This window comes from Cavia porcellus, unplaced genomic scaffold (assembly GCF_034190915.1).
Source record: "Cavia porcellus strain 051 isolate PalLab524CR breed Dunkin Hartley unplaced genomic scaffold, mCavPor4.1 scaffold_14, whole genome shotgun sequence".
Taxonomy (NCBI): domain Eukaryota; kingdom Metazoa; phylum Chordata; class Mammalia; order Rodentia; family Caviidae; genus Cavia; species Cavia porcellus.
The window spans coordinates 64,009,164-64,033,068 of NW_026947497.1; the positions used below are offsets into that span (position 1 = coordinate 64,009,164).

Here is a 23,905-nt window from a genome sequence, read left to right on the forward strand (position 1 = left end):
TTGTCTCAGCTCCCCAAGTACATACGGGTACCCTGGCCTGAAGGGGACGGGTGACAGCTGACAACTCCCCGGCCCCAGGGCACACCACACTCCTTGAACATTCAGTCAAACCCTTCCTGGACAGCCCCTGACCTAGATCATAGGAGAAACTCTCTCCAAGAAATCCTCCTCACAAAATCACTTCCTACACCACCCTCTGGTCCACACACTGCATAAAATATCAGTTACACAACTCTCTGAATTCTGATACAGAGCATTTTTGATGCCGTGGTTTAAATTTCCCATTTATTAGCCTATGACATGGACAATTAACAAAACTGATCAATTTCATGAAATAAAAATAAGATACAAATTTTAGCCTATCAAAATAACAAATGTTAAAAGATAGCTATTAAAAGTGTTGCTAGGTGGGAAAAATAATTAATTAACTTATTTATTTTTGTCCTTTTGAAACAGTATCTTGCTATGCCATTCAGGCTGGCCTTGAGCTCTCTATGTAGCCCAGACTGGTCTTAAACTCACAAGGATCCTCCTGCCTCAGCCTTCTGAGTGCTGGAATTACAATCGTGTACCACCATGCCTGACAAAGTTAAAATAAAGATAATGCTTAATGCCAGTGTTGATTTTGGAAAATGGCACTCATCTACCACTGGATTAGGGAAATAGATTTGTAGAGGCTACTGTATTGAAATCCACGAAAAGTTATATACAACTGATCTTGCAATTACACTTCTAAAATTTATTCTAGAGAAATACTTGAACAAATGTGAAAAGATCCACGAATAAAGACATTTAGTCTGAGCCAGGTATAGTGATACATTTGTAATCCCAGTACTGGAAGGCTAAGGCAGGAGGTTCTCAAATTTAAGCCCATACTGGGAAATTTAACAAGAACCTGCATCAAAATCAAAGCTAAAGGGTGGGGGATACAACTCAGTGTGAAGGCTCTGGTTTTAATCTCCAGTATTGCCAAAAGGAAGAAAGAAAGAAGAAAAAGAAAGGAAAGAAAGATTGATTTTTTTTTTTTTTTTTTTTTGTCTTTTGAGACAGGGTCTCACTATGCAATTCAGGCTGGCCTTGAGCTCACTTTGTAGCCCAGGCTAGTCTCGAACTCGCAACGATCTTCCTGCCTTGGCCTCCAGAGTGCTGGGATTACAGGCATGAGCCACCACACCCAGCAAGAAAAGAGATTTTTACTATGACATGGTAAAAGACAATACTGAAATATGCTCAAATGTCTATCAGTCAGACAATGGTTAAATAGTTTGTGATATAGCATATGAAAATACTATTATTCAGTAGACAGGGACAATGAAATCTATTTAAATGTATAACATGAAAGGAATTCAAGATTTGTTTTAAGAGAAAATTCAAAAGTTGAGTAATAAAACTATATAATACACTTTTATTTTTTTTGGTATGGGGGATCAAACTCATGACTCAGCATCTGCCAAGCAGGCACTTACACAGCTGAGCTAAACCCCCTTTAATATACTTTTGTTGAAAATCAAACTCAAGGCCTGGTATGATGGCACATGCCTTGAATCCCAGCACTCAGGAGGCTGAGGCAGGAGGATCACTGTGAGTTTGAGGCCAGCCTGGGCTACAAAGTGAAACTTTTGTTCAAGGTCAGCCTAGATAGCATAGTGAAACTTTACCTTAAAAAAAAATCAAAACCAGAGAGAAAAAAAACCCCAAAAATTTAATTACATTTTTTGTATATAAAGGGAAATGTTAGGGACATAAAATGAGCACTATAAAAAAATTTGCTAGGTAGCTTTATTATGGGGAAGCCTTTTTCTAATTTCTGCATTATTCTTAAACAAAATGAGTATATTTTCTTCCAAATCACAACACATATTTCAAAATAGTGATTGCAGAATCACAATAGTACAAAATTTAAGAGATGAATAAAAGTTCAAGACAAGGGTAGTTACATGAACCCTTAACTTTTAAACACAGAACTAGAATAAACTTTTCTGCTTAAGAAGACATCAAAAGAAAACCAAACAAAGCCCAAGGACATCAAATCACTAGAAACTGAAAATAATGAAATAAACATTAAAGAATATAACCACACAGGAGGCAGCCAACGAAGTTTCAGCGTGTCTCACACAGCTGATACCGTTATGCAGCTATTTTTATGACTGCTGGGAAACACTGGAAATCATTAACAGCAAGCAATATGCATCAGTCAGAACCAAACCAGGTGAAAATTATACAAACATTTAGAGCTGAGTATCAGTAACAGTGCTACATATCAAAAACTGTAGCATTGGGCCAGGGATTTAGCTCAGTGGCAAAAGCGTCCTGAGTTCAATCCCCGGTACCAAAAAAAAAAAAAAAAAAAAATTGTAGTATGAAGCTAAAACAACATTTAGCAGGAACTCATGGCCTCAAGCATTCGTGTTAGAAAGGGACAATGCGGCCATCAGGTAGGTATCTCACTTCAGAAGTTAGCCCTGTGTGGACAGAGCAGTATACAGGACAGGCAGAGTGGTAAATGCAGAACATTCATTCCTGGTGACTAGCAGTGGGATAACTGGTGGTCTGCAAGAGGAAACAAATGAAAATAGATCCCTGTCTGTCACCTCTCACAGAATTATTCAGAATGTGAATATTTCCAAATCTTTAGAAACAAAGCACAAAATGTCTTTATGTACCTCAGGGAAAGGAAGAAATTCTTAAAACACAAAAGCATAAACCAGGAAGGAAACATGATACATCTGAATAAAATAAATCCAAATTGCTCTTCAGCAAAGGGTAGCATCAAAAAAGGTTTATGAAACTCTGGAGAGAAGATATTTGCAATGTATATCATGAACAGAGAATTGGTATCTAGAATATGAAAAAGGAAATAAAGACAAACAGGAAGTGTGCAAGGCATCCGCGTAAGCAGTGCTGACAGGAGAGGAGCTTCGAATGGTGTATAAACAGACTAGATGATGAACATGAGTACCGGGGACGGGACATCCACGCCACAGCTCCCCAGGGTGCTGTTTCTCACTGTGGAAAACATTTCACAGTCTGGCAACACCCAAAGCCAAAACTGGCTGCAAGGATACAGAGGATAGTAGAAGCACTTTGGAAAACAATTTGGCAATGAGCCTTAAAGATGACGGTGAACACAACCCAGAACTCATTCTATGAAGGATCCTGGTGAAACACTTCTGATGCGTAACAAGAAGACATGAGAATATCCAGGAGCTGTACAGTTTGTGATAGGAAAGATTTGGAGACTCTTTCAATCACTTTAAACAAGAGAGTGGGTAAACTGTGACACAGATGCCGAAGAAAATACCATAGCACTGCCAACAGTTTACAGCTGTATGGGTACAACTCGAAACATTACAGAGGAGGAGATGTAAATGCGGCAATCTGCTAGTAGAATGATGCTATTTATGCCAAAACTGGTTCTGCCAGGACCCAGCCCAGGTGTGGACATGTGACTGAGAGACATTGCCCTTACGGCCATCATTGTGAACCCCGGCAAAGGTACTGCACCCCTGTTGTACAGACTGGCAAGCTGAAGCCCCATGGAAGATTTTACGCCATGTGAAAAGGCCAGCGTGGCTCTAGGTCCTCCTCCTGGTCCTCAACATATCCACACCTGGCAGTTGTCCACGATTGAGTCTGTGCTGGAACACAGCGTGTCATCCCCAAATGACTTCTTCGGGCCCTTCAAGCGGAACTGGTGCTGCTGACTGCAGACACGGTTGTCTATGATCCTGGTGGCCAGCTCCTGAAGAGTGCTGTTCCTCTTTGGTTCCCCTGTGGAGGGAAAGACCTTGTCTTGTCAGCGCCTATTTGTTGCTCGGAGTTGTCAGAGTGCGCTGATGTATTTCCTGGGATGGGAATGTTTGAAGGCCTCAGCTCAAAGCCTTACTTTTGAAAAGGTCTAGGCTTGGTGTGACAGGCAGATACGAAATGAGGATGAGGAGAGATTTCCCCAGTAATTCAGGATCTGTGAGGGTTACCAGGCAAGGCAGCAACACCCCAGAACCCAGAGGTGTACCCCCCACCCCATGAAGGCTCCCAGATGCTAGGGCCCCGGGTAGCACCAACCGGAACCAGAGCTCAGGGAATGATAGGTGCCTCGAGGTAACCAGCGTGTGTGAAAGCTGGAAAAGCCCCCTCAGTGCCTCAGGCCGTCCTGAGATCACGGCCCTCAGACCTCCTGCAGGCATGGAGCCCCCTTAATAGCTGAGTGTGACTCTCTTGCCATGTTCAAGGGGAAGACTTGACATGGAACCGAACCTCACTCTGAGACCCAAGATGCATACAGGCCACTGTCTTCTTTTATGCTAGACTACATGAATATCTTTGTATGCAGGGGTCAGAACAGTATGACACGTAGCTAGGTACATGGGAAGTGTTTGCAGTGTGACTGAATAGATAAAGACATTAAAGAAGGAGCCCATGGTGGGGCTATGTCCTGAAGGGATGGCATCTCAGGACCTCTGCCCATCCGCATTCACCTTCATCTGCTGACCTTCCCTGCCCAACCAACCAGCACAGGGATCCAACAGTTGGTTTGTAATAGGGAGGGGGGAGGCAGATGGGCTGGAGGAGGGACAAGGAGACGGGCTTCTTGAGCTTCAAGAGGGCAATGTTCTGGAACGTGAAATCAGTGACATTCTCAGGAATCACGATATGAGAGATCGGGAGCTCGATGCCATCATCTGGGAGGTGTGGGGCTCTCACATTCATGGTGTACTCTCTAGGGCGGCTGGTGCTGCAAGGCCAGGAGGAGGTAGAGGGCCAGCAGTTAAGCCACTTGTGGCTGGAGAGACAGAGCCAAGCCTAGGGCCACCCAACTCTGGATCCCGGGTTCACCAACCCCCTCTCCCTTCCCCCCTGTGCCCAGCCTGACTGACCTCAGTATGCAGTGTGCTGCTGTGAGGATCCATTGTTGGTGGATGAACGAGCCGCTGCAGAGGTGCAAGCTCAGGAAGAGGATGCTCACCTGCCAGGGCCACCTGCCCACCTCTACCAGCTTCCCCTGCTTCACCTCGTGGGACACATTGGTATGACCACATGCCCAGAACCAGGAGTCTGAGGAAAGGTGGAGGGAGCAACAAGGGAGTGCCACATGCAGCTGCTGCCACCTGCACACATCAGGGAGAGACCATCACACCCCAAACTGGAGGACCTAAAGTCCAAAAACAGGGTGACTGGAGGGCACAGGTGACACTCCCTGGGCTTGCTATAAGCCATCACCCCAGGATGCAACTCTGCTCATGGGGAGTTGAAGAAGACTGCATCATGAGAAGAGTTGGCTGTCAGCTGGGGGTAAAGGGTGGGCACGACAAGCAGGGCTGTCGTCCACTGTGACTGCAGCTGCCCTGACATGGACCATTCCCTGGGGTGCAGTCTCAGGAACCATATGACACAGGAACGGGATGCTGGCTCATTTCCCTCTCACTTCTCCCAGTCCCCAGGGCAGGAGTTGGAGGAGAGACGACTGCACAGAAGCAAACAGGAGATGTCAGACAGGACCAGTGTGGACCGGCACTTAATGACCACACATTATCAAGGAGAAGGGAGGAAGAGAGTCTACAAGCAAGGGCTGGAGGCCAAGTGAAGGGTAAAGAAAACTGAGTGGTTTTCTTATCCACAGCCTGCTCCCAAGTCCAGGCCTGCTAACCACCTGTCCATGGGTTTGGAGACCTCCTGCCGAAGTGAAGCCAGACACATGATGCATGGTTACAAGCTGCCCCTTCCTGAGGGACCCCACAGCGTGGGGGTGGTGGGAGGGACAGTAAGCAGACAGGCCACTATCTAGGAGGATCTGGACATACCAGGCCCTGCCTCCATGAAGTCCTTCAGGGAATCACAACTGCTATGCTTCGAGTCGGGCCCCCTCACCCTTGAGATGCAGGGACCGACCTCTGAGACACACTCCTGCACTGCCATGGTCTGCCCTCGCCATCCCAGCAGACCCAGCATGCTGAGCTCCCCAAGCTGACTAAATACACCTCGACTTCCTAAGCAGTTGGCTCGGTATGTCCATGCAGTAACACAGGCTGATGAGCGTGTTCTGTGGGTATCTGGGCTCCTTCACATCGTGTGTCCAGTGACTGACTTGTGCTACTAGTGCACTCGGGGAGCACTAAGGCAACACACCATGGCTCCCAGGGCACCTGCCCTCACTCCATAGAATGCTGTCTTGCCTTAGTGCTCCCCAAGTGCCTCTTGCCCAGCCCCTTTCCATGCAGTGTGGAGGGATACAGATACTTTTCCACTTCTGATAGTAGCCTGGCCCAGTCAAGATGGTTCTGTCTTCAGGAGCAAGGAACGGGCTCCCCGGAGCATGCCTTTTTCAGTCTCATGAAGCTGAAGGCCGCTCAGCCAGCTCTACAGAAGGAGCTCACACAGTGGGCTCCTCAGAACTTGAGTCCAGGATAGCAGTGACACAATCTTCCCCAAAACCTTACACAGGATTTGCAGGATTTGTAGATACTTCTACACCAAGAACAGAAGGTGAACTTGGGGGAAGTCACAACTGCTTATTTGGGGTATGCAAGATGTCATGGATCAACCTTGTCTCAGGCTTGATGCCATTCCCTACATGGCAGACCCTCAGCCGCTCGAATGGGTTCCACTACAGACCTTGATCTCCACCCTTTCTTAGTGTCCCAGGTCAGGGCACTGCTACTTACAAGCAGGACTTTCCTACACTCCCATGTGGCCACCAGGAGACACATACTGGCCTTGGGATGGAGTCCCCATAGATGGCATCCCACACCAACACCCACACCAGCAGAGGCCCAGGAATCAGCCGCAGGGAACCCCATAGCCCTTCCCACCAAGCACGTCCCTTGTCTGAGCTGGACCCACCCAGCTCAGAGCCAGCCCCTGCCCATTTACTCTTTTGTTCATTCACTCATTCACCCAGGAAGAGCTGCCACATAGTGACAGAAAATGACAAAATCCCCACTCACACTGACCACCCAGCTAGTTCTCTGTCAACCAAGGAATCGGCAGCTGGCAGGTCACCTGAGGCAGAGTGCCACCATAGAAGCTCCAGTGACAGGTGCGGATCCAGCAGGAGCCCAGAGGTCCTGCTCCGTGTGGTCCTAAATTTTTCTTTCCCAAGGGCTACCAACAGCTGGCACTGACACCTAATTCCTCCTCTTATGAGCCACTAAGCTCCGGGAATGGGGGTTTCCCACTGTACAATGGTGTCCCCACCCTGGGTGACCAGTGCCTTGCTGACCCCTCAGTGTTCATACCAACAATGTCACAGGCGTGGGTCCTCCCAAACCCACCCATCTATTTCCACTGTTCAGTCTGTTCACTCATGTGTTCATGGTCAGCCTGAAAACCAGAACTACCCCAACATCATGTGGGTTGTAAAGGTTACTCAGGTTGCTGTAAGGTCCCTGGCCAACCCATCCCTCCATCAGGAAGGGACGGTGCAACCCTCAGGTATGAGGACCACTGACACAGGCCCCTGGCATCTCCTACCTCTGCCCACACCCCGAGGACCTACCGTTCCCGTAGGACTGATTCTCAATCCTGGCAAAAGGCAGCAGGGGTGTGCAGGCCTGCAGGTCCCCAGATCCACACACCATGGTGAGTGGATGTCTGTCTGTGGGACAAGGATGCAGTGTGGGCAACACAGGCGGGGCTGGCAGGGCACTCCCATTGTGCCAGGATTCTAGAACTCCAGGCCAGCTCATTCTCTGCCCAGCTGTGACATGGTGAGATGCTGCCAGGGCCAGAGGTGATGCCTAGCCCAGGACTGTGTTCCTGATGCCTAGCTCTGAGCCTGGGACAACGGAACATGTCTGGCTCACAGCAGCACCAGGTGCTAGGCCTGGGAAGCCCCCAGTGAGACCTGGAGGTGTACAGGCCAGACACTAAGTGAGAGACGGCTACCTCCCACGGCACGCAACTCACATGCAGACAGCGGTTTCTCTTTCCCTTGGATTCGTGTTTTCACAAGAACAGCTCCAAGTAAGAGGCAAGTGTGTCTGGCTTGGGAAGGGGATTCTGGAAGGGACAGTGTCTTCTTGAGGGGAAGCAACTTGCAGACCTCTCTGCATGCATCAGCAGAGTAAATGACACCTCGGGACGCGTCCTCATTTCACAGACTTTTCCCGAGGACCCCACGCTCTGCACACTGCCCCTCAGAGCAGCTCACCTCTGCACCTTGTAGCCAGTGCTGCTGAGGATGTGGCTGGGTTGTTCCCATGCTGCCAAGGACCTGACCCAGCAGGGGCCACAGAGAGAACCCAGAGTTGCTGAGGAGAGGAGGAACTGCACCGGCATAGGTCCCCGGCTGTACTCACAGCCTGGGCCTCGGCAGCAGCACACACTCCAGGAGGCACAGACCACTGGCAGCAGGCTGTGTGGAAGCCTTGCTGGATGCTGCCCACCTGTACCTGAGGGGGACAGATGCACAGCTCACCCCAGTGTGGAGACGAGGGCTGACTGCTGCCCAGAGCTGCTGGGACACCTCACCAACACTGCATGAAGGCCAGGCACAGAAGGTACCCACTGCATCAAGCTCAAAAACAGGTGAAACCAGCTCTTTTTTAGAGCTGTGTGATAAAATCAAGGATGCAGCTATCCTCAGAAGAGAAATCCCATTTACTCTTCCACCTTTGAGGAAAATAATACTGTGGGGAGAATCACCAATAATAAATTAACCAAATAAAAATCAAGTACACTTGTTATTCCAATCAGTGTGAATACATAAAATTCGACTTTTAAAAGGCAAGGATCCTTAGCTGGACGTGACAGTTCACACCTGTAATTGCTGCCCACCGGGGTCCAGGGCAGAAGACTCACAAGTTAGGGCACAGCCTAGGCAAGTTAGCAGTTTACTGATACATGAGACATGGTATCAGAATGAAAGTTAAAATGAGCTGGGAATGGAGCTCAGTGCGAAAACTCCTGGTTCAATCTCCAATAGTACAAACCATAAAAAACTATATATATATAAAGTATATGTAAGTAAGAATAGAAACAGCAATGTTAATCTCTAAAATACTCAGGACAGAAGCTTTAAACAGAAAAAAAAATTGCTTTATATTAAAAATATATTACAACGAATGTGTAGTCTCATAAAGTTCTGCCCATCAATGCGACATGCAGGGCATCACGCACAGTCAGTCAGCAGTGCCTGGTCAGTCTGAAGAGCCTCACCTGCAGAGGAAGAATCCCCTCCAATTCTGCCTTTGAGCATGGACCAGCTTTGAATATCAGCTACGTGTCCGACTACAAAGAAAACCACAACTCCTAGTGCTAATGGGGCTAGACCACATCTTTTACCACAATACAAGGAAACAAGGATTTAGTAACGAAAGAGTCAATGAGATGAACCAAACCGTTTGAAAACCTAAAGTAGAACTGGGGCTTTAGTGCAGCAGCACAGCACTTCTCACAGTGCGTGAGGCTCCGGGTTTGAACTCAGGTCACTCTGTTGGGGCCTGAGAGCGTAGCTCAGCCACAGAGCATGTGCTTAGCATGCCCAAGACCCCATGTTCAACACCTGGTACAAAGAAGTAGATGCTTAAGCTGTGTTCTGTTATTTTGAGAAAAGAAAAAAATGCTATAAACTTTTAGAAAATGCTAATTATAGAAATACACTTTTTAAACGAACTTGCTGGTTGTGTCTAAGGTAAATTTCCTACTTTAAAGGCATTTATTATTGACTATCAAAGAAGAAAACAAATTAAAATTATTCAGATCAAAAAATAAACTCATTGTAAACCTGCAGAAAACAAGCACAAAATAGAAAATATTTTAATCAATTAGAACAAAGAAGAGTGAAGAAGCACCTGGACCTTTGACAAACCAAGTTCTACTTGGTAGGATGAGCATATCTATGCAGATAATGTGCTGCCCACTAGCAACCCAGCTTTGAATGCTGTGAAGAATGTAAGTACTGCAAGAAGAAATGGACAAAGCTGACTTCCTTTGAGCAATCTCTTAGAAAGCAACAGATTGAGCATTCACAAACCCTAGAGGTATTGAGAGTTGGAGAAACAGACTCAACAAGCCAGACTCAATCCATTCTACTTAAACTTTGCTCCAGAACACACACTTTCATTCCTAATGGACACGAAGCAGTCACTAAGGCTGACCAAATACTAAGCCACAAAAAGTCTCCATAACTTTCATAATACAGAAATAAATAAATCCACACAGTGATAGAGAAAAAGAAGTGCCCTCTCCTCCCCCAATCTACCCATCAGAAATTACAGACTTTCTATATAATAAATGACAGTGAGGCCTGTACCTAACAAACCCTGTGACATATGGCCAAAGTAAGACTCAGGAAAATTTATGTAAGTGAAAATATTAGAAGCCAAAGACATTTAAAATAAAGAAGCATATTACTCAAGAAGGTAAAAAAAGAACAAAATAAATCTCCCCAAAATAGAAGGATGGGATACTAAAGTTGAGAGAGCTTTCATGAAATAAATACGAAGCAGCAGACTGGACCAACAAAGCACAGTTAGCTGCAGCATTTACGAGTTGTACTTTGATTTACAATTTCCATCTCTCACCTCCAGTCATGCGATTCTGCTCTAAGTTGGTCCCCTCCTTGAAAACTGGCTGTCAACAGCAGGTGTCCACCTGTGGCCTCATCTGTATGCAGAGCACAACCACACTTAGCCCACTGGCTGGCCCAGGTCAGTGTCTGGCTGAGGGGGGTGTGGAATACGCTGCATCAATCAAGCCACTGGGACCTAGGAGCATGGCAGCACCTCCACAAAAAACATGGGCAGCATGGCAGAAAGTGACTCTGACCAGAAGGTAGGGTCCAGTGAGGGAAAGGGGGGGGGGTGCAGGCCAGTAACAAGAGTACCACATGTTTTAGTTTTATCATTGCTTTCTGGGTTTGTTTGGTGGTGTAGTACTGGGGGTTAAACTTGGAACCTCTGCTCTGAGCTACACTCCTAGCCTTTTTAAAAATTCTCTGACATGGCCTTACTGAATTACTAAGTTGGCCAGGCTGAGCCCAAAATTTGATCCTCCGGCCTTAACTTCCTGGGTGCTGGAATTATACACACGTGCCACTACACCTGGTTACACGTTTTTTTCTTTTTTAAAAAATGTGTAAACAGTCAGGCATGAAGGTATGTACCTGTAAACCTGATGCAGTGTGCACGTATGGCTGTATAAAGGATGAAAAAAATTGCCAGTGATGAGACTTCAGTTTAGTTACTAAGAGGATCCAGAGAGGCTGAATTCAAAGTCCCAAGAAAGCAGCAGTGAGCTGAGACTTCTGCAGTCATTCATCTGGAACTCAGTGACATGAACACAAAGATGTAGAAGAAAAGCATTTACATCACACTGTGCAGGAGCTTTGGTCAGGGGACAGGGCCGGAATGGGATGGGTTTTTTACACGATATATACCAAGCTAGTTTAAGCAATATTATGGGGCAGATGGGACATGATGACCAAAGCAAACATCTCTGAGAACAAACTGCTTTTAATTCTGCTGAATGTTGTCCTGCAAGTTGTGCTCTACACTCTGACCATGTGATCCAGAAGTCCTGAATTTCTGTCCAGAGGCTTCCTTTTCGACATCCACTTCAAATACTCCTTTGGCCACAGTCTCCCCACATAAACCTAGCTATTTGGGAGGCAGAGGCAGTGGATTCTGATTGCAAGGTTAGCCTGAGAAACTCAGCAAGACCCTGTCTCAAAAATTTTGAAAAGGAACAGGAATTCATAAGTGGTACAGGGTTGCCCCAGCATGAATGAGTCCCTAGGTTCAATTTCCAGTATCGCCACAACCAAAAAAAACAAGGCACATTGGCACATGCCTGTAATTCTAATTACTCAGAAGACTGGGGCAGGAAGATTCCAAGTTCAAGGCTGGCCTGGTCTGCAGTGGGGCCCTTCTCCAAATTTTTAGTTTTTAAAAATACAAAGCAGACAAAATTTTGGCAATTGTAATCTTTAATAATTAATAAAAGGGGAGAATACACATACAAATATTAGAAATAAGGGAACATAGGTTCAAGATTTGTGTATCGGTTTGAAATGTATAAATCTAGGCTAAATTAAGCAGTTTTTCAGGCCAAGGATGTAGTTCAGCAGCATAAGCACCTGCCTGGCAAGTGCGAAGTCCTGAGTTTGATCCCTGGTATCAAAAAAAGGAAAATTTTCTAAGAAAACAGACCTACACTAGCTAAAAACAAGGTAGGAAACCAGACAAGGCTTGAAGATCTGTCCCTTAAAAATGTCATTTAGACCCAGAAGTTTTGTATGCACAACTGCCAAACCTAAGGAACAAGAAAGCTGTGTCATGTAAAGTACTCTAGGGCACAGAGAAATGCTAGAAAGCTTCTCCACATGTTTTGAGCAGCTAGGATAGCAATGACCCCACACCTGAACAGAGAGAGAACAAGAAGCAGAACAGCAGGTCAGCTCCAACAGTGGGGTACAAAGTCTCAGTAAAATGCCAGCAATTGGATGCACGGTGTATTACAGAACTGACCTGTAAATACTACTATTCTACTAGTGTAATTCAGTATGTGAATAAATTAAGTAACCATCAAAAAATCATTCAGATATTATTTCATCACCATGGCCCCAAAGTCTCTGACACAAAGATTTAAGTAATTCCTGTGGGATGGAGGGATGAAAGACACCAAAACCACCATATGTCCCCACCATCATCACTCCTGTCTTGTATTTTTGCTGAAGGTCTCAGCCAATGACGTAACAGAAGTAAATGGCTTCGTGATTGGAAAGCACAAGTTGAAGCTGTCACCATTTTAGAGACTTTTAAGTGTTCAAAGCCAAGAGAATTGACCAAAAACTTTTTGAACTAAAAAGATAGTCTCAGGGACTGAGAGCATAGCTCATGGGTACAGCATCTACTTAGCACGTGTGAGACCCAAGTTTGGTCACCAGCACAACAACGTGGACCATGACAACCAAATGAAGGTGCTTGGGAAGACAGCCAAGAATCAAAACCACAATGATTTTATCTTTTTAATTAATTGTTTTCTTTTGGTGCCAGGGATTGAACACCATTATGATTTTAGAAAAGAAAAATCTATCAAACATCTTTACGACATCAGATTTATGATTAGCAAAAATATAATGAGAAAAGATACCATTCACAATATAACCAAAATTTGCAAATTACTTAGAAATAAGCTTAATATTTTCCCAGACAACCATGGACAAGACTGAAAAACCACTGAAAAGACAGAATTTCTGACCTTAAAAGGAAACATTGCACATCCTGTCAGGACTTCAACACTATAGAAGAATCAATTCTTCCCGGATTAATCTGGCTATTTAATTCCAGTCAGATGCCAATAGCATTTTTAATGATTTGATGAAGTGATTCCAAAATTTATATAGAAAATATTTTGTCCAAAAAGAGAAAAGTGTTTGCTATCATTTAAGAAAATATAAAAAAGGTGAAAGAGTTCAGCACTAAACCAGGACATACAATCAGATCAATGGAAAAATAATAGGGATTTTAAATTCATACACTCAAGAATACATGGAGGGATAATTATTCTAAGTGTCTAAGATCAAATTCACACTTGAATAGGATAGACTTTGTAAGAAACTATGTCAACAAAATTGGTTCTCTGGTTGTTAATAGTTAATTCCCACTTCACACCATATATAAAAACTGGATTAGACTTAAATGTAAAATTATTCAAATGTAAAAGAAATATGAGAAAATAGCTTTTACAACCTGAAAAATCTGGAGAAAACTATCCTAACAAGGTAAAAGACCCATGGACAAAAGACCCATGATTTAACAATAGTTTTAGCTCAGCAGCATAAGGGTCTGCCTTGCAAGCAGGCAGTCGTGAGTTTGATCCCCAGTACCAATAAAAAGGAAAATGACAAAAAAAATAGTTTTAAAAGCCTTTATGATAACATTACCTACTTTTGTATGCATTTTTAAAGTGGCTCACTGGAAAAATATTTGCAAGAAAATATACAAAACCTTAATATTCAGAAAAAATAATGGTGTTCCACAAGGAAAAGATATATGGACAAGCTGGGCGTGGTGGCTCATGCCTGTAATCCCAGCACTCAGGAGGCTGAGGCAGGAGGATCCTTGCGAGTTCGAGACCAGCCTGGGCTACAAAGTGAGCTAAAGACCAGCCTGAACTGCATAGTGAGACCCTGTCTCAAAAAGACCAAAAAAAAAAAAAAAAAAAAAAAAAAAAAAAGATATATAGACAGAGGAGTAACTAGAGAAAAAAGTACACTTTTTAAAAATAAACATATGAAAAGACATTTTTTGATCATAAAACTAAAACATCAATGATACAATTCCATTATTAGATGAACAAAAGTTTAAAAGATTAGTAATATTATTTTTAGCAAAAAGAGAAACATTTCCTGTCACATACAGAGTGATCAGCTAGTTCCAGGGAGGGGAGAGGTGGATGTGACGGAGTCCATGCAGCACTGAGAAGCGCTCTGCACACACAAGGAGTGTATTCCTGGAATGCTGCTGCAAGGTCCCAAGTCGGAGCCACCCAGAACTGCTGCTGGCTAAACCATACGCAATACACAGAATAATGCCACATGAGAAAGGTTTTCAAGTCACATGCTTTTTCAAAATGTGGATTATTAATAACACATGTAAAAGGTGTCATTTATTTTTAAAATTATACATTTTTAAGGATGTTAATTATAAACTACTTCCGGGAGGGTAGCAAGATTGGTGGTGGAGGCAGATGGGGGGGTATATATATATACTTTTTTGGTAATTTAAGTAAATCACAACAAGAATGTATTGAGATATTACATACACTGTTTTATTTTTTAAGAATAAAACTGCAGAAGGAAATTCACTGAAATGAAGAGTGGGTACCTCCAATACCCCATGGGTATTTCTTTTCTTTAGGTTTTAATGCTTTCTAGTTTTTTACGGTGAACATGCAGTGTTTTATAATAAACTTAAAACAGTGAGCAACAGAATGAGCAAGCAAGCAAACTGCATTGGGAACGCTCTCTGTGGGCTGATCGTATTGTCCTCCTGCAGAACATTTTTTGACTGTCCCCATACAGGACCTCCACTTAAACCCAGGCCCCTTTCTCATGCCCTAGCACTAGAGAAAAAGCAAATAATATCACACCCCTGACCCTGCAGAGCCTCCTGGCAGAATTAATTCCACGAGGTCCTGCCCTCCCCTCACCCACATACCTGAGGGTCACTCCAGGGAATACAAAAAAAAAAACCCCAGTCAGCTCCTATTTACACAAATTTAATCTCTGCTATCCTAGTCCCAGATTCTGGAGCCCTCTGACCCATTCTCCCTTTCTTCTGGTCATCCAAGGCCTAGCCATCCACCACACCTATCCTTGCTGGGATGCCAAAGTACGACTCAGTCCCCTGGGGCCACTCCCTTCCCCAGCCTGACCCTTGCTAAGAGTGAACACATGACCTGGGTTAAACCTCCAAAAATAGTATCACTGATCTTTTAAATTTTTGATCATCCAGTAATGGAACTGTATCACTGCTGTTTTAATTTTTGGACTGAAAAATGTTTTTTCATGTTTATTTTTAAAAAGTATAATTTTTTTTCTCTCCTCCATCCATGTATTTACATATCTTTCTGTGCCATTCAGCATAGGCAAAACACCAAGGGTAAGGTGGGGAGAAACAGCCAGAATGGGGACAGGAGCCAGGAGGAGGCAGAGCTGGGAACTGAGAGCACATCATTGTTCATCTGCTTCTTGATCCACTGGGTGTATTTGGTGATGCGGGCGAAAACGCTTGGATTTTTTGCTTTGGCGCAAGCCTTCTCCCAGGACAACACCCCTGCCAGAATCCATTTGCCCTCGACTTCACAAACCAGTGGTCCCCCAGAGTCCCCCTAGACAAAGAAAGAAGAGTGAGGAGGGGGCTCTGCTGGGCCCCTGGGAACCCAGATCCCCACCTGGAGTGCTGCTTACAAGACACTGCTCAAGGGTCTCCCTTAGTTGGGCTTTCTTTGGTTCCTCACTGGGGACTCTGCCCAGAGTAAGAGCCAAGGTCAAACTCACCAAGGAAGGAGGACAAGAGCAGAGTCTAGTGATGGTAACAGAGAGGTAAGTCACAGAAAGCCTGCTCCAGAACTGGCCGCCACGCCAGAGTTGTTCCCAGCAGAAGAGCTGCCAGAACATCTACAACTTACATTGCACAAATTTTCTCCATAACTGGTAGCACAAACCATGCTTCCCAGGACGAGGTGGGCAACATAGGGTAAGAGGGACTGCTTGCGGTAAATCTTGTCACACCGATGGTTGTCCATGATGAACACCTCAGCCTCCTGCAGGTCTGAGCTCAGTGTGGAGTTGGCTGTGGAAGAGCTCAGCAGGGTAAGCAATAACACCCCTATCTTTGCTTAGGGTCCTGTCACTTCAAAATGTAGCCGCATCAAACTGTGTCACATGTCTGGGCCCTCCTTTACCTGGTCCCTCCTGCCCCAGCAGGGTAGAACTGGTCTAAGTTCCTCTCCCTGTAAGACTTTAGCTTGGGGTCCCCTTCTCCGGAAAGCTTTTGCTGTTGAACCAAGCAGACCAGCATGAAGCTCCAGAGCAGCCAAGGGAGGACCCAGGTCTGCCACGTGCTGTTTCTCTCCGGGGTGACCTTGGTATACGGTGGCCCTTCCCTCTGCCCCCCAGTTAGCACTCGCACCTCCCTCTGCCAGTTCAGGCTGTTACTCTGCCCGGAGCTCAGCCCAGCTCCACCGCAGCTCCATGCTAAGATCTGAGTTCTCTGTGCTTTCCTTCTTAGTCTGCATCCCATCCCTTCCCTCATCGCAACTTCCTTCCTGGAACACCAAGTTTTCCAGTGTCAAGGGCTCAGAATGTGGCAGATGCTCAAAGTAAACTTAGGAACTCCTGGCTCTGAGTTACTTTAAGAAGCAGGTGATTGTGCCAAGCTTGTTGTCTGCACGACAATGGCAATGATCACCACATGAATAGTCATAAGGCATTCACAGCATGGTGACAGCCACGGCCTTCCTGAGTGGTGCCATGAGGAAGCCAGTAGGAAAGATGTTGCAGGAAAGAAGTGGCCCCCATCCTGCCCCACTCACCTGAGAAGCGCTGCTTGGCCTGGCCCCAGCCAGTCACCCAGCACTGTGTCCCCACTTTCAGGTCAAAGGTGGGTCCCGGGAGGCAGACGGGCTGCACGTACTTGCTGAAGATGATGGGAGTAGGAAGACGAAGAAGAGCAATGTCGCCCACTATGAAGGTTCGGCCCCAGTACTTGGGATGTATAATGATGTCCTTCACAGGGACCGAGAAGATCCTGCTGGGGCTTGAGGGCTGCAGCTGGGAGGTGCCGAGCACCACTGAGTACTCTTTGTTGCTGCAGGAAACACAGAGCCCCACTGGTACACACTAGCTTCCCACACAAGCACGCACTTGCCTTGCCCAAGGATCTGGCCTCCCTTATCAGAAGGTGTACCCAGTCTGCTCGACAACTTCCCTCATCCCCCCTGGGGACCCTCAAAGTCTAAGCGCTGTCTCCTCCAGGCAGATTCAAAGAGGCCTTGCATGTCTGCTGTCGCACGTATGTGGGTCTTGATGTACACAGATGCTCTGGGGAGGGCGGGCAGATGCTCTGGTTTTTCTGTTGCCCTAGCTTTGCTGCTCAGAACTCCTGCCCGGGCTCAGTCCCTGCCCGCTGTGAGAGTGAGAGCATGACTCTACCTCCCATTCTTCCCCACCAGACCTCCCAGGTTCAGAGAGAAATGAGAGAGCCTGGCCTGGCCCATCACAGCTCTGGGTCTGCTGGCTTTGGGTGCATGGCCATACTCACCTTTGGATGCAGTGGGCAGCAGTCACCACCCAGATGGAGGCAATGAGGGCCCCTCCACACACGTGCACATTGTCTGTCCGGACACTGGCCTCCCAGGGCCAGTGGCGGCGAATCTTGTCCAGTTCTGATGACCACCAGGGCTCACTACAGTCTTTGTGAACAAGCATGCCAGAGGGACAGAGGGACCACAGAGAGGGATGAGAATAATTGGGACCAGGGTGCCCTCCGGGGCCAAGTCACACAGAGATATAAAAGCAGGGGCTTGTCTCATTTCAGAGATGGGGCAGACTAAGAGTGCTCTGAAAGGGCAGTGGTTACAGGCAGAAAGTGACAATGACAGAGATAAAGCATCAAGATGAGAGAGATGCTGAGATTCACAGAGAGCATCCAGCCAGGACGCTAACAAGGGAGAAACAGAGAAGTCCCAAGCTCAGAACATGCACATCCTACGTCACCTTGCAGAACATGCACCTTGCCCCTGAAAAGCTATAACGCTTGCTATGTCTCTTTCCTGTGAATGCCACCCACTGCTCAGAGTCCAGAAGAGCTCCTGACTTCTATTCTAGAAGTCATTGCAGTGAGCATCTGGAGCCTGTAGCACCAGGGTCCACGAGACCCCTGGACACATGAGCTCACAGGTCACAACTCTTGGCTTGCACATTGTCTATTAGTCAAGCTGGACATCTGCATGAATTTATGAATTAACACAGATACAGAAATTCCAGATGAAATATTAGCCAATATCATACTCTGAAAAACAACAATCCAAACTCATGTGGGACCTTCCTGGAATGCAAGGGTGGCCCACAGTGAGAGCTCCCAGGCATTTCCCCAACAGTTCTAGCAACTGAGAGGGACAAAAACCATGTCCTCTGCTCAACAGACACAGAATAAGGCATCTGAAAAAGTTAACACATATTTACAACTTTACTTACCAGACTGAAAAAGAAACGCTTAATTTTAAAATAGTTACGCATTATATGCCTACAGCAAATATTATGTGACATTAAAGAACAAAAATAATCTCAATGTCAGACACCAGGATAAGAATACTGCACTAGGGCTGGGGATTTAGCTCAGTGGCATAAGCGCCTGCCTTGCAAGCAGGCAGTCGTGAGTTCGATCCCCGGTACCGATTAAAAAAAAAAAAAAAGAATACTGCACTAATCTGTGTGGAACACAAGTTTGTCTACTGTGTGACAGTTCCGGGGAGCTAGACACTTATAGTTTGTACACTGTGTAAAATAACATAATTCAATGAAATTTTTTTTTTTTTGAGACAGGGTCTCATTATGCAGTTTAGGCTGCTTGAGCTCAGTTTATAGCTCAGGTAGATCTTTAACTCACAATTCTCCTGCCTCAGCCTCCCAAGTGCCAGGATTACAGGGGTGCACCACCAGGCCTGATGAAACAATTTACTTTTAAAATCACTAGTATTTCTCTAACTCATCACAACCAACTAGAAAATATACTCAGGTTATACTTTCAGAAGCAAAAAAATTGTAAAGTACACAGAAATTAACACTAAACATAACTAATTTAAAACTCCAATGAAAAACACAGGAAATAACCCAGATGGAGAGACAGTCCTTACTCTTAAATAAAATGACTCAAGGGGTTGGGGATTTAGCTCACTGGCCTAAGTGCCTGCCTGGCAAGCATGAGGTCATGAGTTCAATCCCTAGTACCAAAATAAAATAAAATAAAATAAAATGATTCAATGCAATTTTCTTCCTAGAATTCATCTATAAACTCCTTTTTTTTTTTTTTTTTTGGTCTTTTTCCTTTTTACCGGTACCGGGGATCGAACTGATGGCTGCCTGCTTGCAAGGCAGGTGCTTATGCCGCTGAGCTAAATCCCCAGCCCCTAAACTCATTTTTCAATGTTAGTTTTTTTTGAGACTTTTTTTTAATTTAAAGAAAAACTAAACAAAATAGTAAACAGGTAGATACAATACATACTTTCAAAGAAAAAGTAAAAAAAAAGTAATAAATCACTAGTTGATGTTTACATGTTGTCCTCTTATAAATAATTGTTCAAGATACAAAAGTGGAACATATGAGTGGAAATTCAAACAGCGATATTGCAAATAGTTCAACTACCTAACAAAAATTTAGTAATATGGTTATCAATCTTATACCCTTAAACATATATGCAGTTATCTATATCTTCATTTATGTTGAGATTAAACAAACCAAAGCAGACTAAAATCACTCTGGACAAAGAATAATAGTATTGCTGTATTTCACCTCATGACACTCCGGGATCAGCACTAATTACTGTAGTGTCTTTTTTACTTCAAAGTATTTGTTCATTTTATTGTGTTTTGTAAGATCAGTTCTCATAAGCTGCTTATAGGTTCTACACATGCATGAATCTTAACGTGTATTTTTATCCTTTCTATATTAGAGAGGGAAACAATGTTAGAAGTTTTAAGTCTTGATAAACTTGCCCAAAAATTGACATAGCAAAGCAAAGTGCATGAGGAGCTCAGTCTTTGATTGAATTGGTTTTTTTTTCTCTTTTTGAGATAGGGTCTTACTATATAGTCAAGACTGGCCTTGAGCTCACTTTGTAGCCCAGGCCAGCCTTGAACTCACAAAGATCATCCTGCCTCAGCATCCCAAGTGCTAGGAATACAGGAGTACGACACCATACCTGGTGCTGTCTTTGAGAAAGCACAGCAAAGAAGGGCCCCTTGTGTGGTGCAGACATTCATACATACATGAAGGCCGAAATCATCAAAACAGCACAAACCGACACAAGGTCAAAGGGCTTGATGGATCCATGTAATACAGGACCTTGATGTAAATAAGAGAGTCCCCCAAATCACTGAGTAAAGATCTGTTGAGCAGTGTTGGGAAACTGGCTCACTAGAAGAAAACTTAAGGAAAGCAAAACTGGATCCCTCGCTAACAGTACTTGAAGATCTAAATGGAAAGGTAAAACTATAAAGTTAGCAGACCAGTGTGACACACATGGGAAAGGACTTCTTAAACAAAACTCCTTAAGGACTCTTAAAACACAAACCACAAAGGTAAAACTAAACAATCAGAACTGAATCAGGGTGGAGCCTAGCAGGATGGAGCCCAGGATGATGGAAGCCCAAGAATCAAGGGCAGGAGCAGCCCAACCTCTGACTTTGAGCCTGAAGGAAAAAGACAAGAAACCTAAGAGCCGGGTTATGCAGATGGAGCCCCAGAACTCAGGGCTCCATCTGCAACACAACACTTAGAACACAGAAGGATGAAAGGAAGGGTCTGCTTCGGGCTCCCAGACACTCCCCTCCTAGGCTTTGGCCTGGGCTGAATTTGGCCAGGGACTGTAAGACTTCACCAGAGACTGGCTTCACCTGCCTCTCATCCCTGGAGGCTACAGGCTGTTCTTCAGAAGCCAGGCCTGCTGGGACCGACCCACCAAGAATGCCGTCACTCTCTCACAAGCCTAGTAGGGCCCATGAACCTACCTGGCATGGTTTTGTTCTCTTTGAAACCTGGAGGACAAAATGGAGACAGTGTAAAAGCAAGAACTTGTGACAGGAAGGCAGCAAAGAGTGCATTTTTCATCGTATTCATTCATTCACCAAATATTTCCTCATCTCCCACCACGACCCCAGACTGGAGCTAGAAGCTAGGAAGATACACGGCCCAGGGAGGGGTAACAGACATAAATACACAGTCACCTGGGCAAGGTACACGCAGCAACAGGGCTACCAGTGACAGGTAAGCCCAAAAAGGGGATGGACAGAAGAGACGTAGGAGAGGAAGTTACAGGCCCAGGTCTTAAAGATAAGAAAGTAAAACGTAAATGAAAAATGGGATCTGGACAAGGTGGTGCGCACCATCCCAGCACTCAGGGAGGCTGATACAGGAGGACAACAAATTTAAGCTCAGCCTGGGCAATTTAGTGAGATGCTGTTTCAAAATAAAGAATTAAAAAGGGGGTTAAGGATGTAGCTCTATGTGAAGGTGCTGAGTTTAACTTCCAGTACTAAAAAAAAAAAGAAAAGAAAAGAAGAGTAGGGGAGGGAGATGACAAGAAGAAGATACTCCTTGCAGAAGAAATAATTGTGGGGTCTGCTGGAGACTTCAAGGGATAAAAGCAAGGCCTATGGTAGTGACAGACAATAGCAGGGAGGGGAATGAGGCGACAACCATGAAGGGCCTCATTAGCCAGTCCAAGAAGCTGGGGAAATCTTGATCTTCTGGAAAGCCGACAGAGGTGAGACAGGGTCAGGCCACAGAAAACAGACAGAATGGTGACAAGAGGTCCACCAGAGGCACCCCAGAATCCAGGTAAGAAGTGAGGTCTGAATAAGGAAATAGTTCAAGACAGAGGTGAGATGCGTATGAGATGTAGGGACACAAGCAGGCCAGGGTGACACTAGTTTCTGGGTATGGAGAAGAGTAGCTGCCATCCATGGAGTTGGAGAACAGAGTGAAAGAAGTTGTTTTGTAGGAAGATGAGGTCTGAAGTAGGGACATCTTGCAGGAGCCTGCACATCCAGGCCTGCTATGTTCTGAAGTACCCACACAAGTGGCACCCCAATGCTCAGGGCAATGCGTTCCTCCAGAGAGCAGTGAACAGGGAAGGAGCAGGGTCCAACCAGCAGCTCAGAAAACGTGTGTGTGTGTCAGCTACAGCACAATGAATGGCCTGGATGGAGCAGAAAAGGGGGTTCCCCTGTAGCATATAAGGTCACAGAAGACAAAAATGGGGGAGGAGGTGGGGAGGGGTGTAGCATTCAGAGTGCGACTGCAGGTCCAGCCTGCGCAGGAGGTGACCATGCCACTCTGGTCCTTCTGGAAGGACCCAGCCCCTGCGAGCCTATGCTAGAGGCAGGTAGGCTCTGGCCAGTTATTCCTGAGGTGCGGGGCACGCGGCGCTGAACGCCGCCCCACAGGGGGCGCTGCGGGAACGCGGCAGGGAAAGGACTGGGTGCTCCTCAGTGCAGGGGCCCCAGGAAGGGAACCGAGGACAGCAACGGTGGCGTGGGGATGGCAGCAAGTGAGGCCAGCGCTGGACAGGCCGGGGCTGGGCAGGGGGGCGCAAGGAAGGGGCAAGCTGGCCACCTCACCCGAGCTTGGTGAGCTCAGCGGCAACCACGCCAGGAGCAGCAGCAGGCGACAACTCAGGACCCAAGGCCCCGAGGGCTCTGCGCCTGGACCGCGTGGTGAAGGCGCCATGTGGCTCACCCACCCCGGAGCTCCTCAGCGCCTCGCAGCCTCTCAGCGCCCAGCATGCGACGCACGCACACTGGGCACGTGACGCACGCATGCCTGGCACGTGACGCACGCAGAGCACATGACGCACGCTGGGGCACTACCGCATTCGAGGCTGCGCGCCTGCGCACAGGCAACGCCACGCATCCGGCCATGTCTTGTACCTCAGTAACCCTGGATCTCTGGCTCTGTGGTTGTTCCGTGTCACAGGCCGCGCAAAAGCACCTCGAGGTGCACCCCTATACCCGTGTGTGAGGTAACCCCAGAACCTGGGTCAAAACATGAGAGATACCTCCTTGAGCAGAGCCTAAAACTAACCAAGGCATCCTGGGGGTGACCTGAGATGGGAGAGGCATTTGTCCCCTTCCGTGGTGGTTGTGTCGGGTGTCCGTTTGAATCTTCAGGACATGACAGGGATGGGAAGAGGATCAAGGTGCCTGTTTCCCCCACATAGTACAGAACTATGAGGACCCTTCCCAACCTAAGCGACCCACGCACCGACGTGCCAATCGGCTACTGCAGTCAAGAGAAACAGTCCTTTCTATTCCTGGGAATGCAAGGCATTAGTTCTGAAGTTAAGGTCTCTGGGCCAGCACCAGAGAACTTGTTTAAAAAGTCACCTTCCTAGGCCCACCCCCACCTATAAGATGGAAACTTCGAAGGTAGAACCTGTGTTCTTAAGTGAAAGAGTGAAAAGCCTGAACTGCAATGCTAAGAATGGCCCATACGACCAAGAAAAGCAACCTGCGAACCAAGGGCCCCAACTGCTGTAGCACTTAGATGTTCCAGGAAGAAGTTCTAGCAAATAGATTCCAAGCAAAAGAAGTTTAAATGGGTTTTGCCACGGAGAGCCAGCACTTTCCCAAAGCAGTGGGTGCTATAGTAAAAGATCCGGTATGAGAGCCACTCTTGGC

At 46.1% G+C, this 23,905-nt stretch overlaps 2 protein-coding genes across 2 annotated transcripts; both read right to left on the reverse strand.

Annotated features, from left to right (window-relative positions):
- Positions 1 to 1,106: 1,106 nt before the first annotated feature.
- LOC134478616 (putative serine protease 46) lies at positions 1,107 to 7,637 on the reverse strand. The gene is made up of 4 exons (XM_063260505.1): positions 7,496 to 7,637; positions 4,878 to 5,055; positions 4,479 to 4,735; positions 1,107 to 3,771 (listed from the first exon to the last, which is right to left on the reverse strand). Exons 1-4 carry the CDS (start codon positions 7,575 to 7,577, stop codon positions 3,596 to 3,598), a joined length of 693 nt encoding a protein of 230 aa, XP_063116575.1. The 5' UTR covers positions 7,578 to 7,637; the 3' UTR covers positions 1,107 to 3,595.
- Positions 7,638 to 15,551: 7,914 nt separating this feature from the next.
- On the reverse strand, positions 15,552 to 23,014 carry LOC134478617 (putative serine protease 45). The gene is made up of 6 exons (XM_063260506.1): positions 22,847 to 23,014; positions 21,236 to 21,262; positions 17,769 to 17,919; positions 17,041 to 17,315; positions 16,135 to 16,298; positions 15,552 to 15,834 (listed from the first exon to the last, which is right to left on the reverse strand). Exons 1-6 carry the CDS (start codon positions 22,953 to 22,955, stop codon positions 15,583 to 15,585), a joined length of 978 nt encoding a protein of 325 aa, XP_063116576.1. The 5' UTR covers positions 22,956 to 23,014; the 3' UTR covers positions 15,552 to 15,582.
- Positions 23,015 to 23,905: the final 891 nt, after the last annotated feature.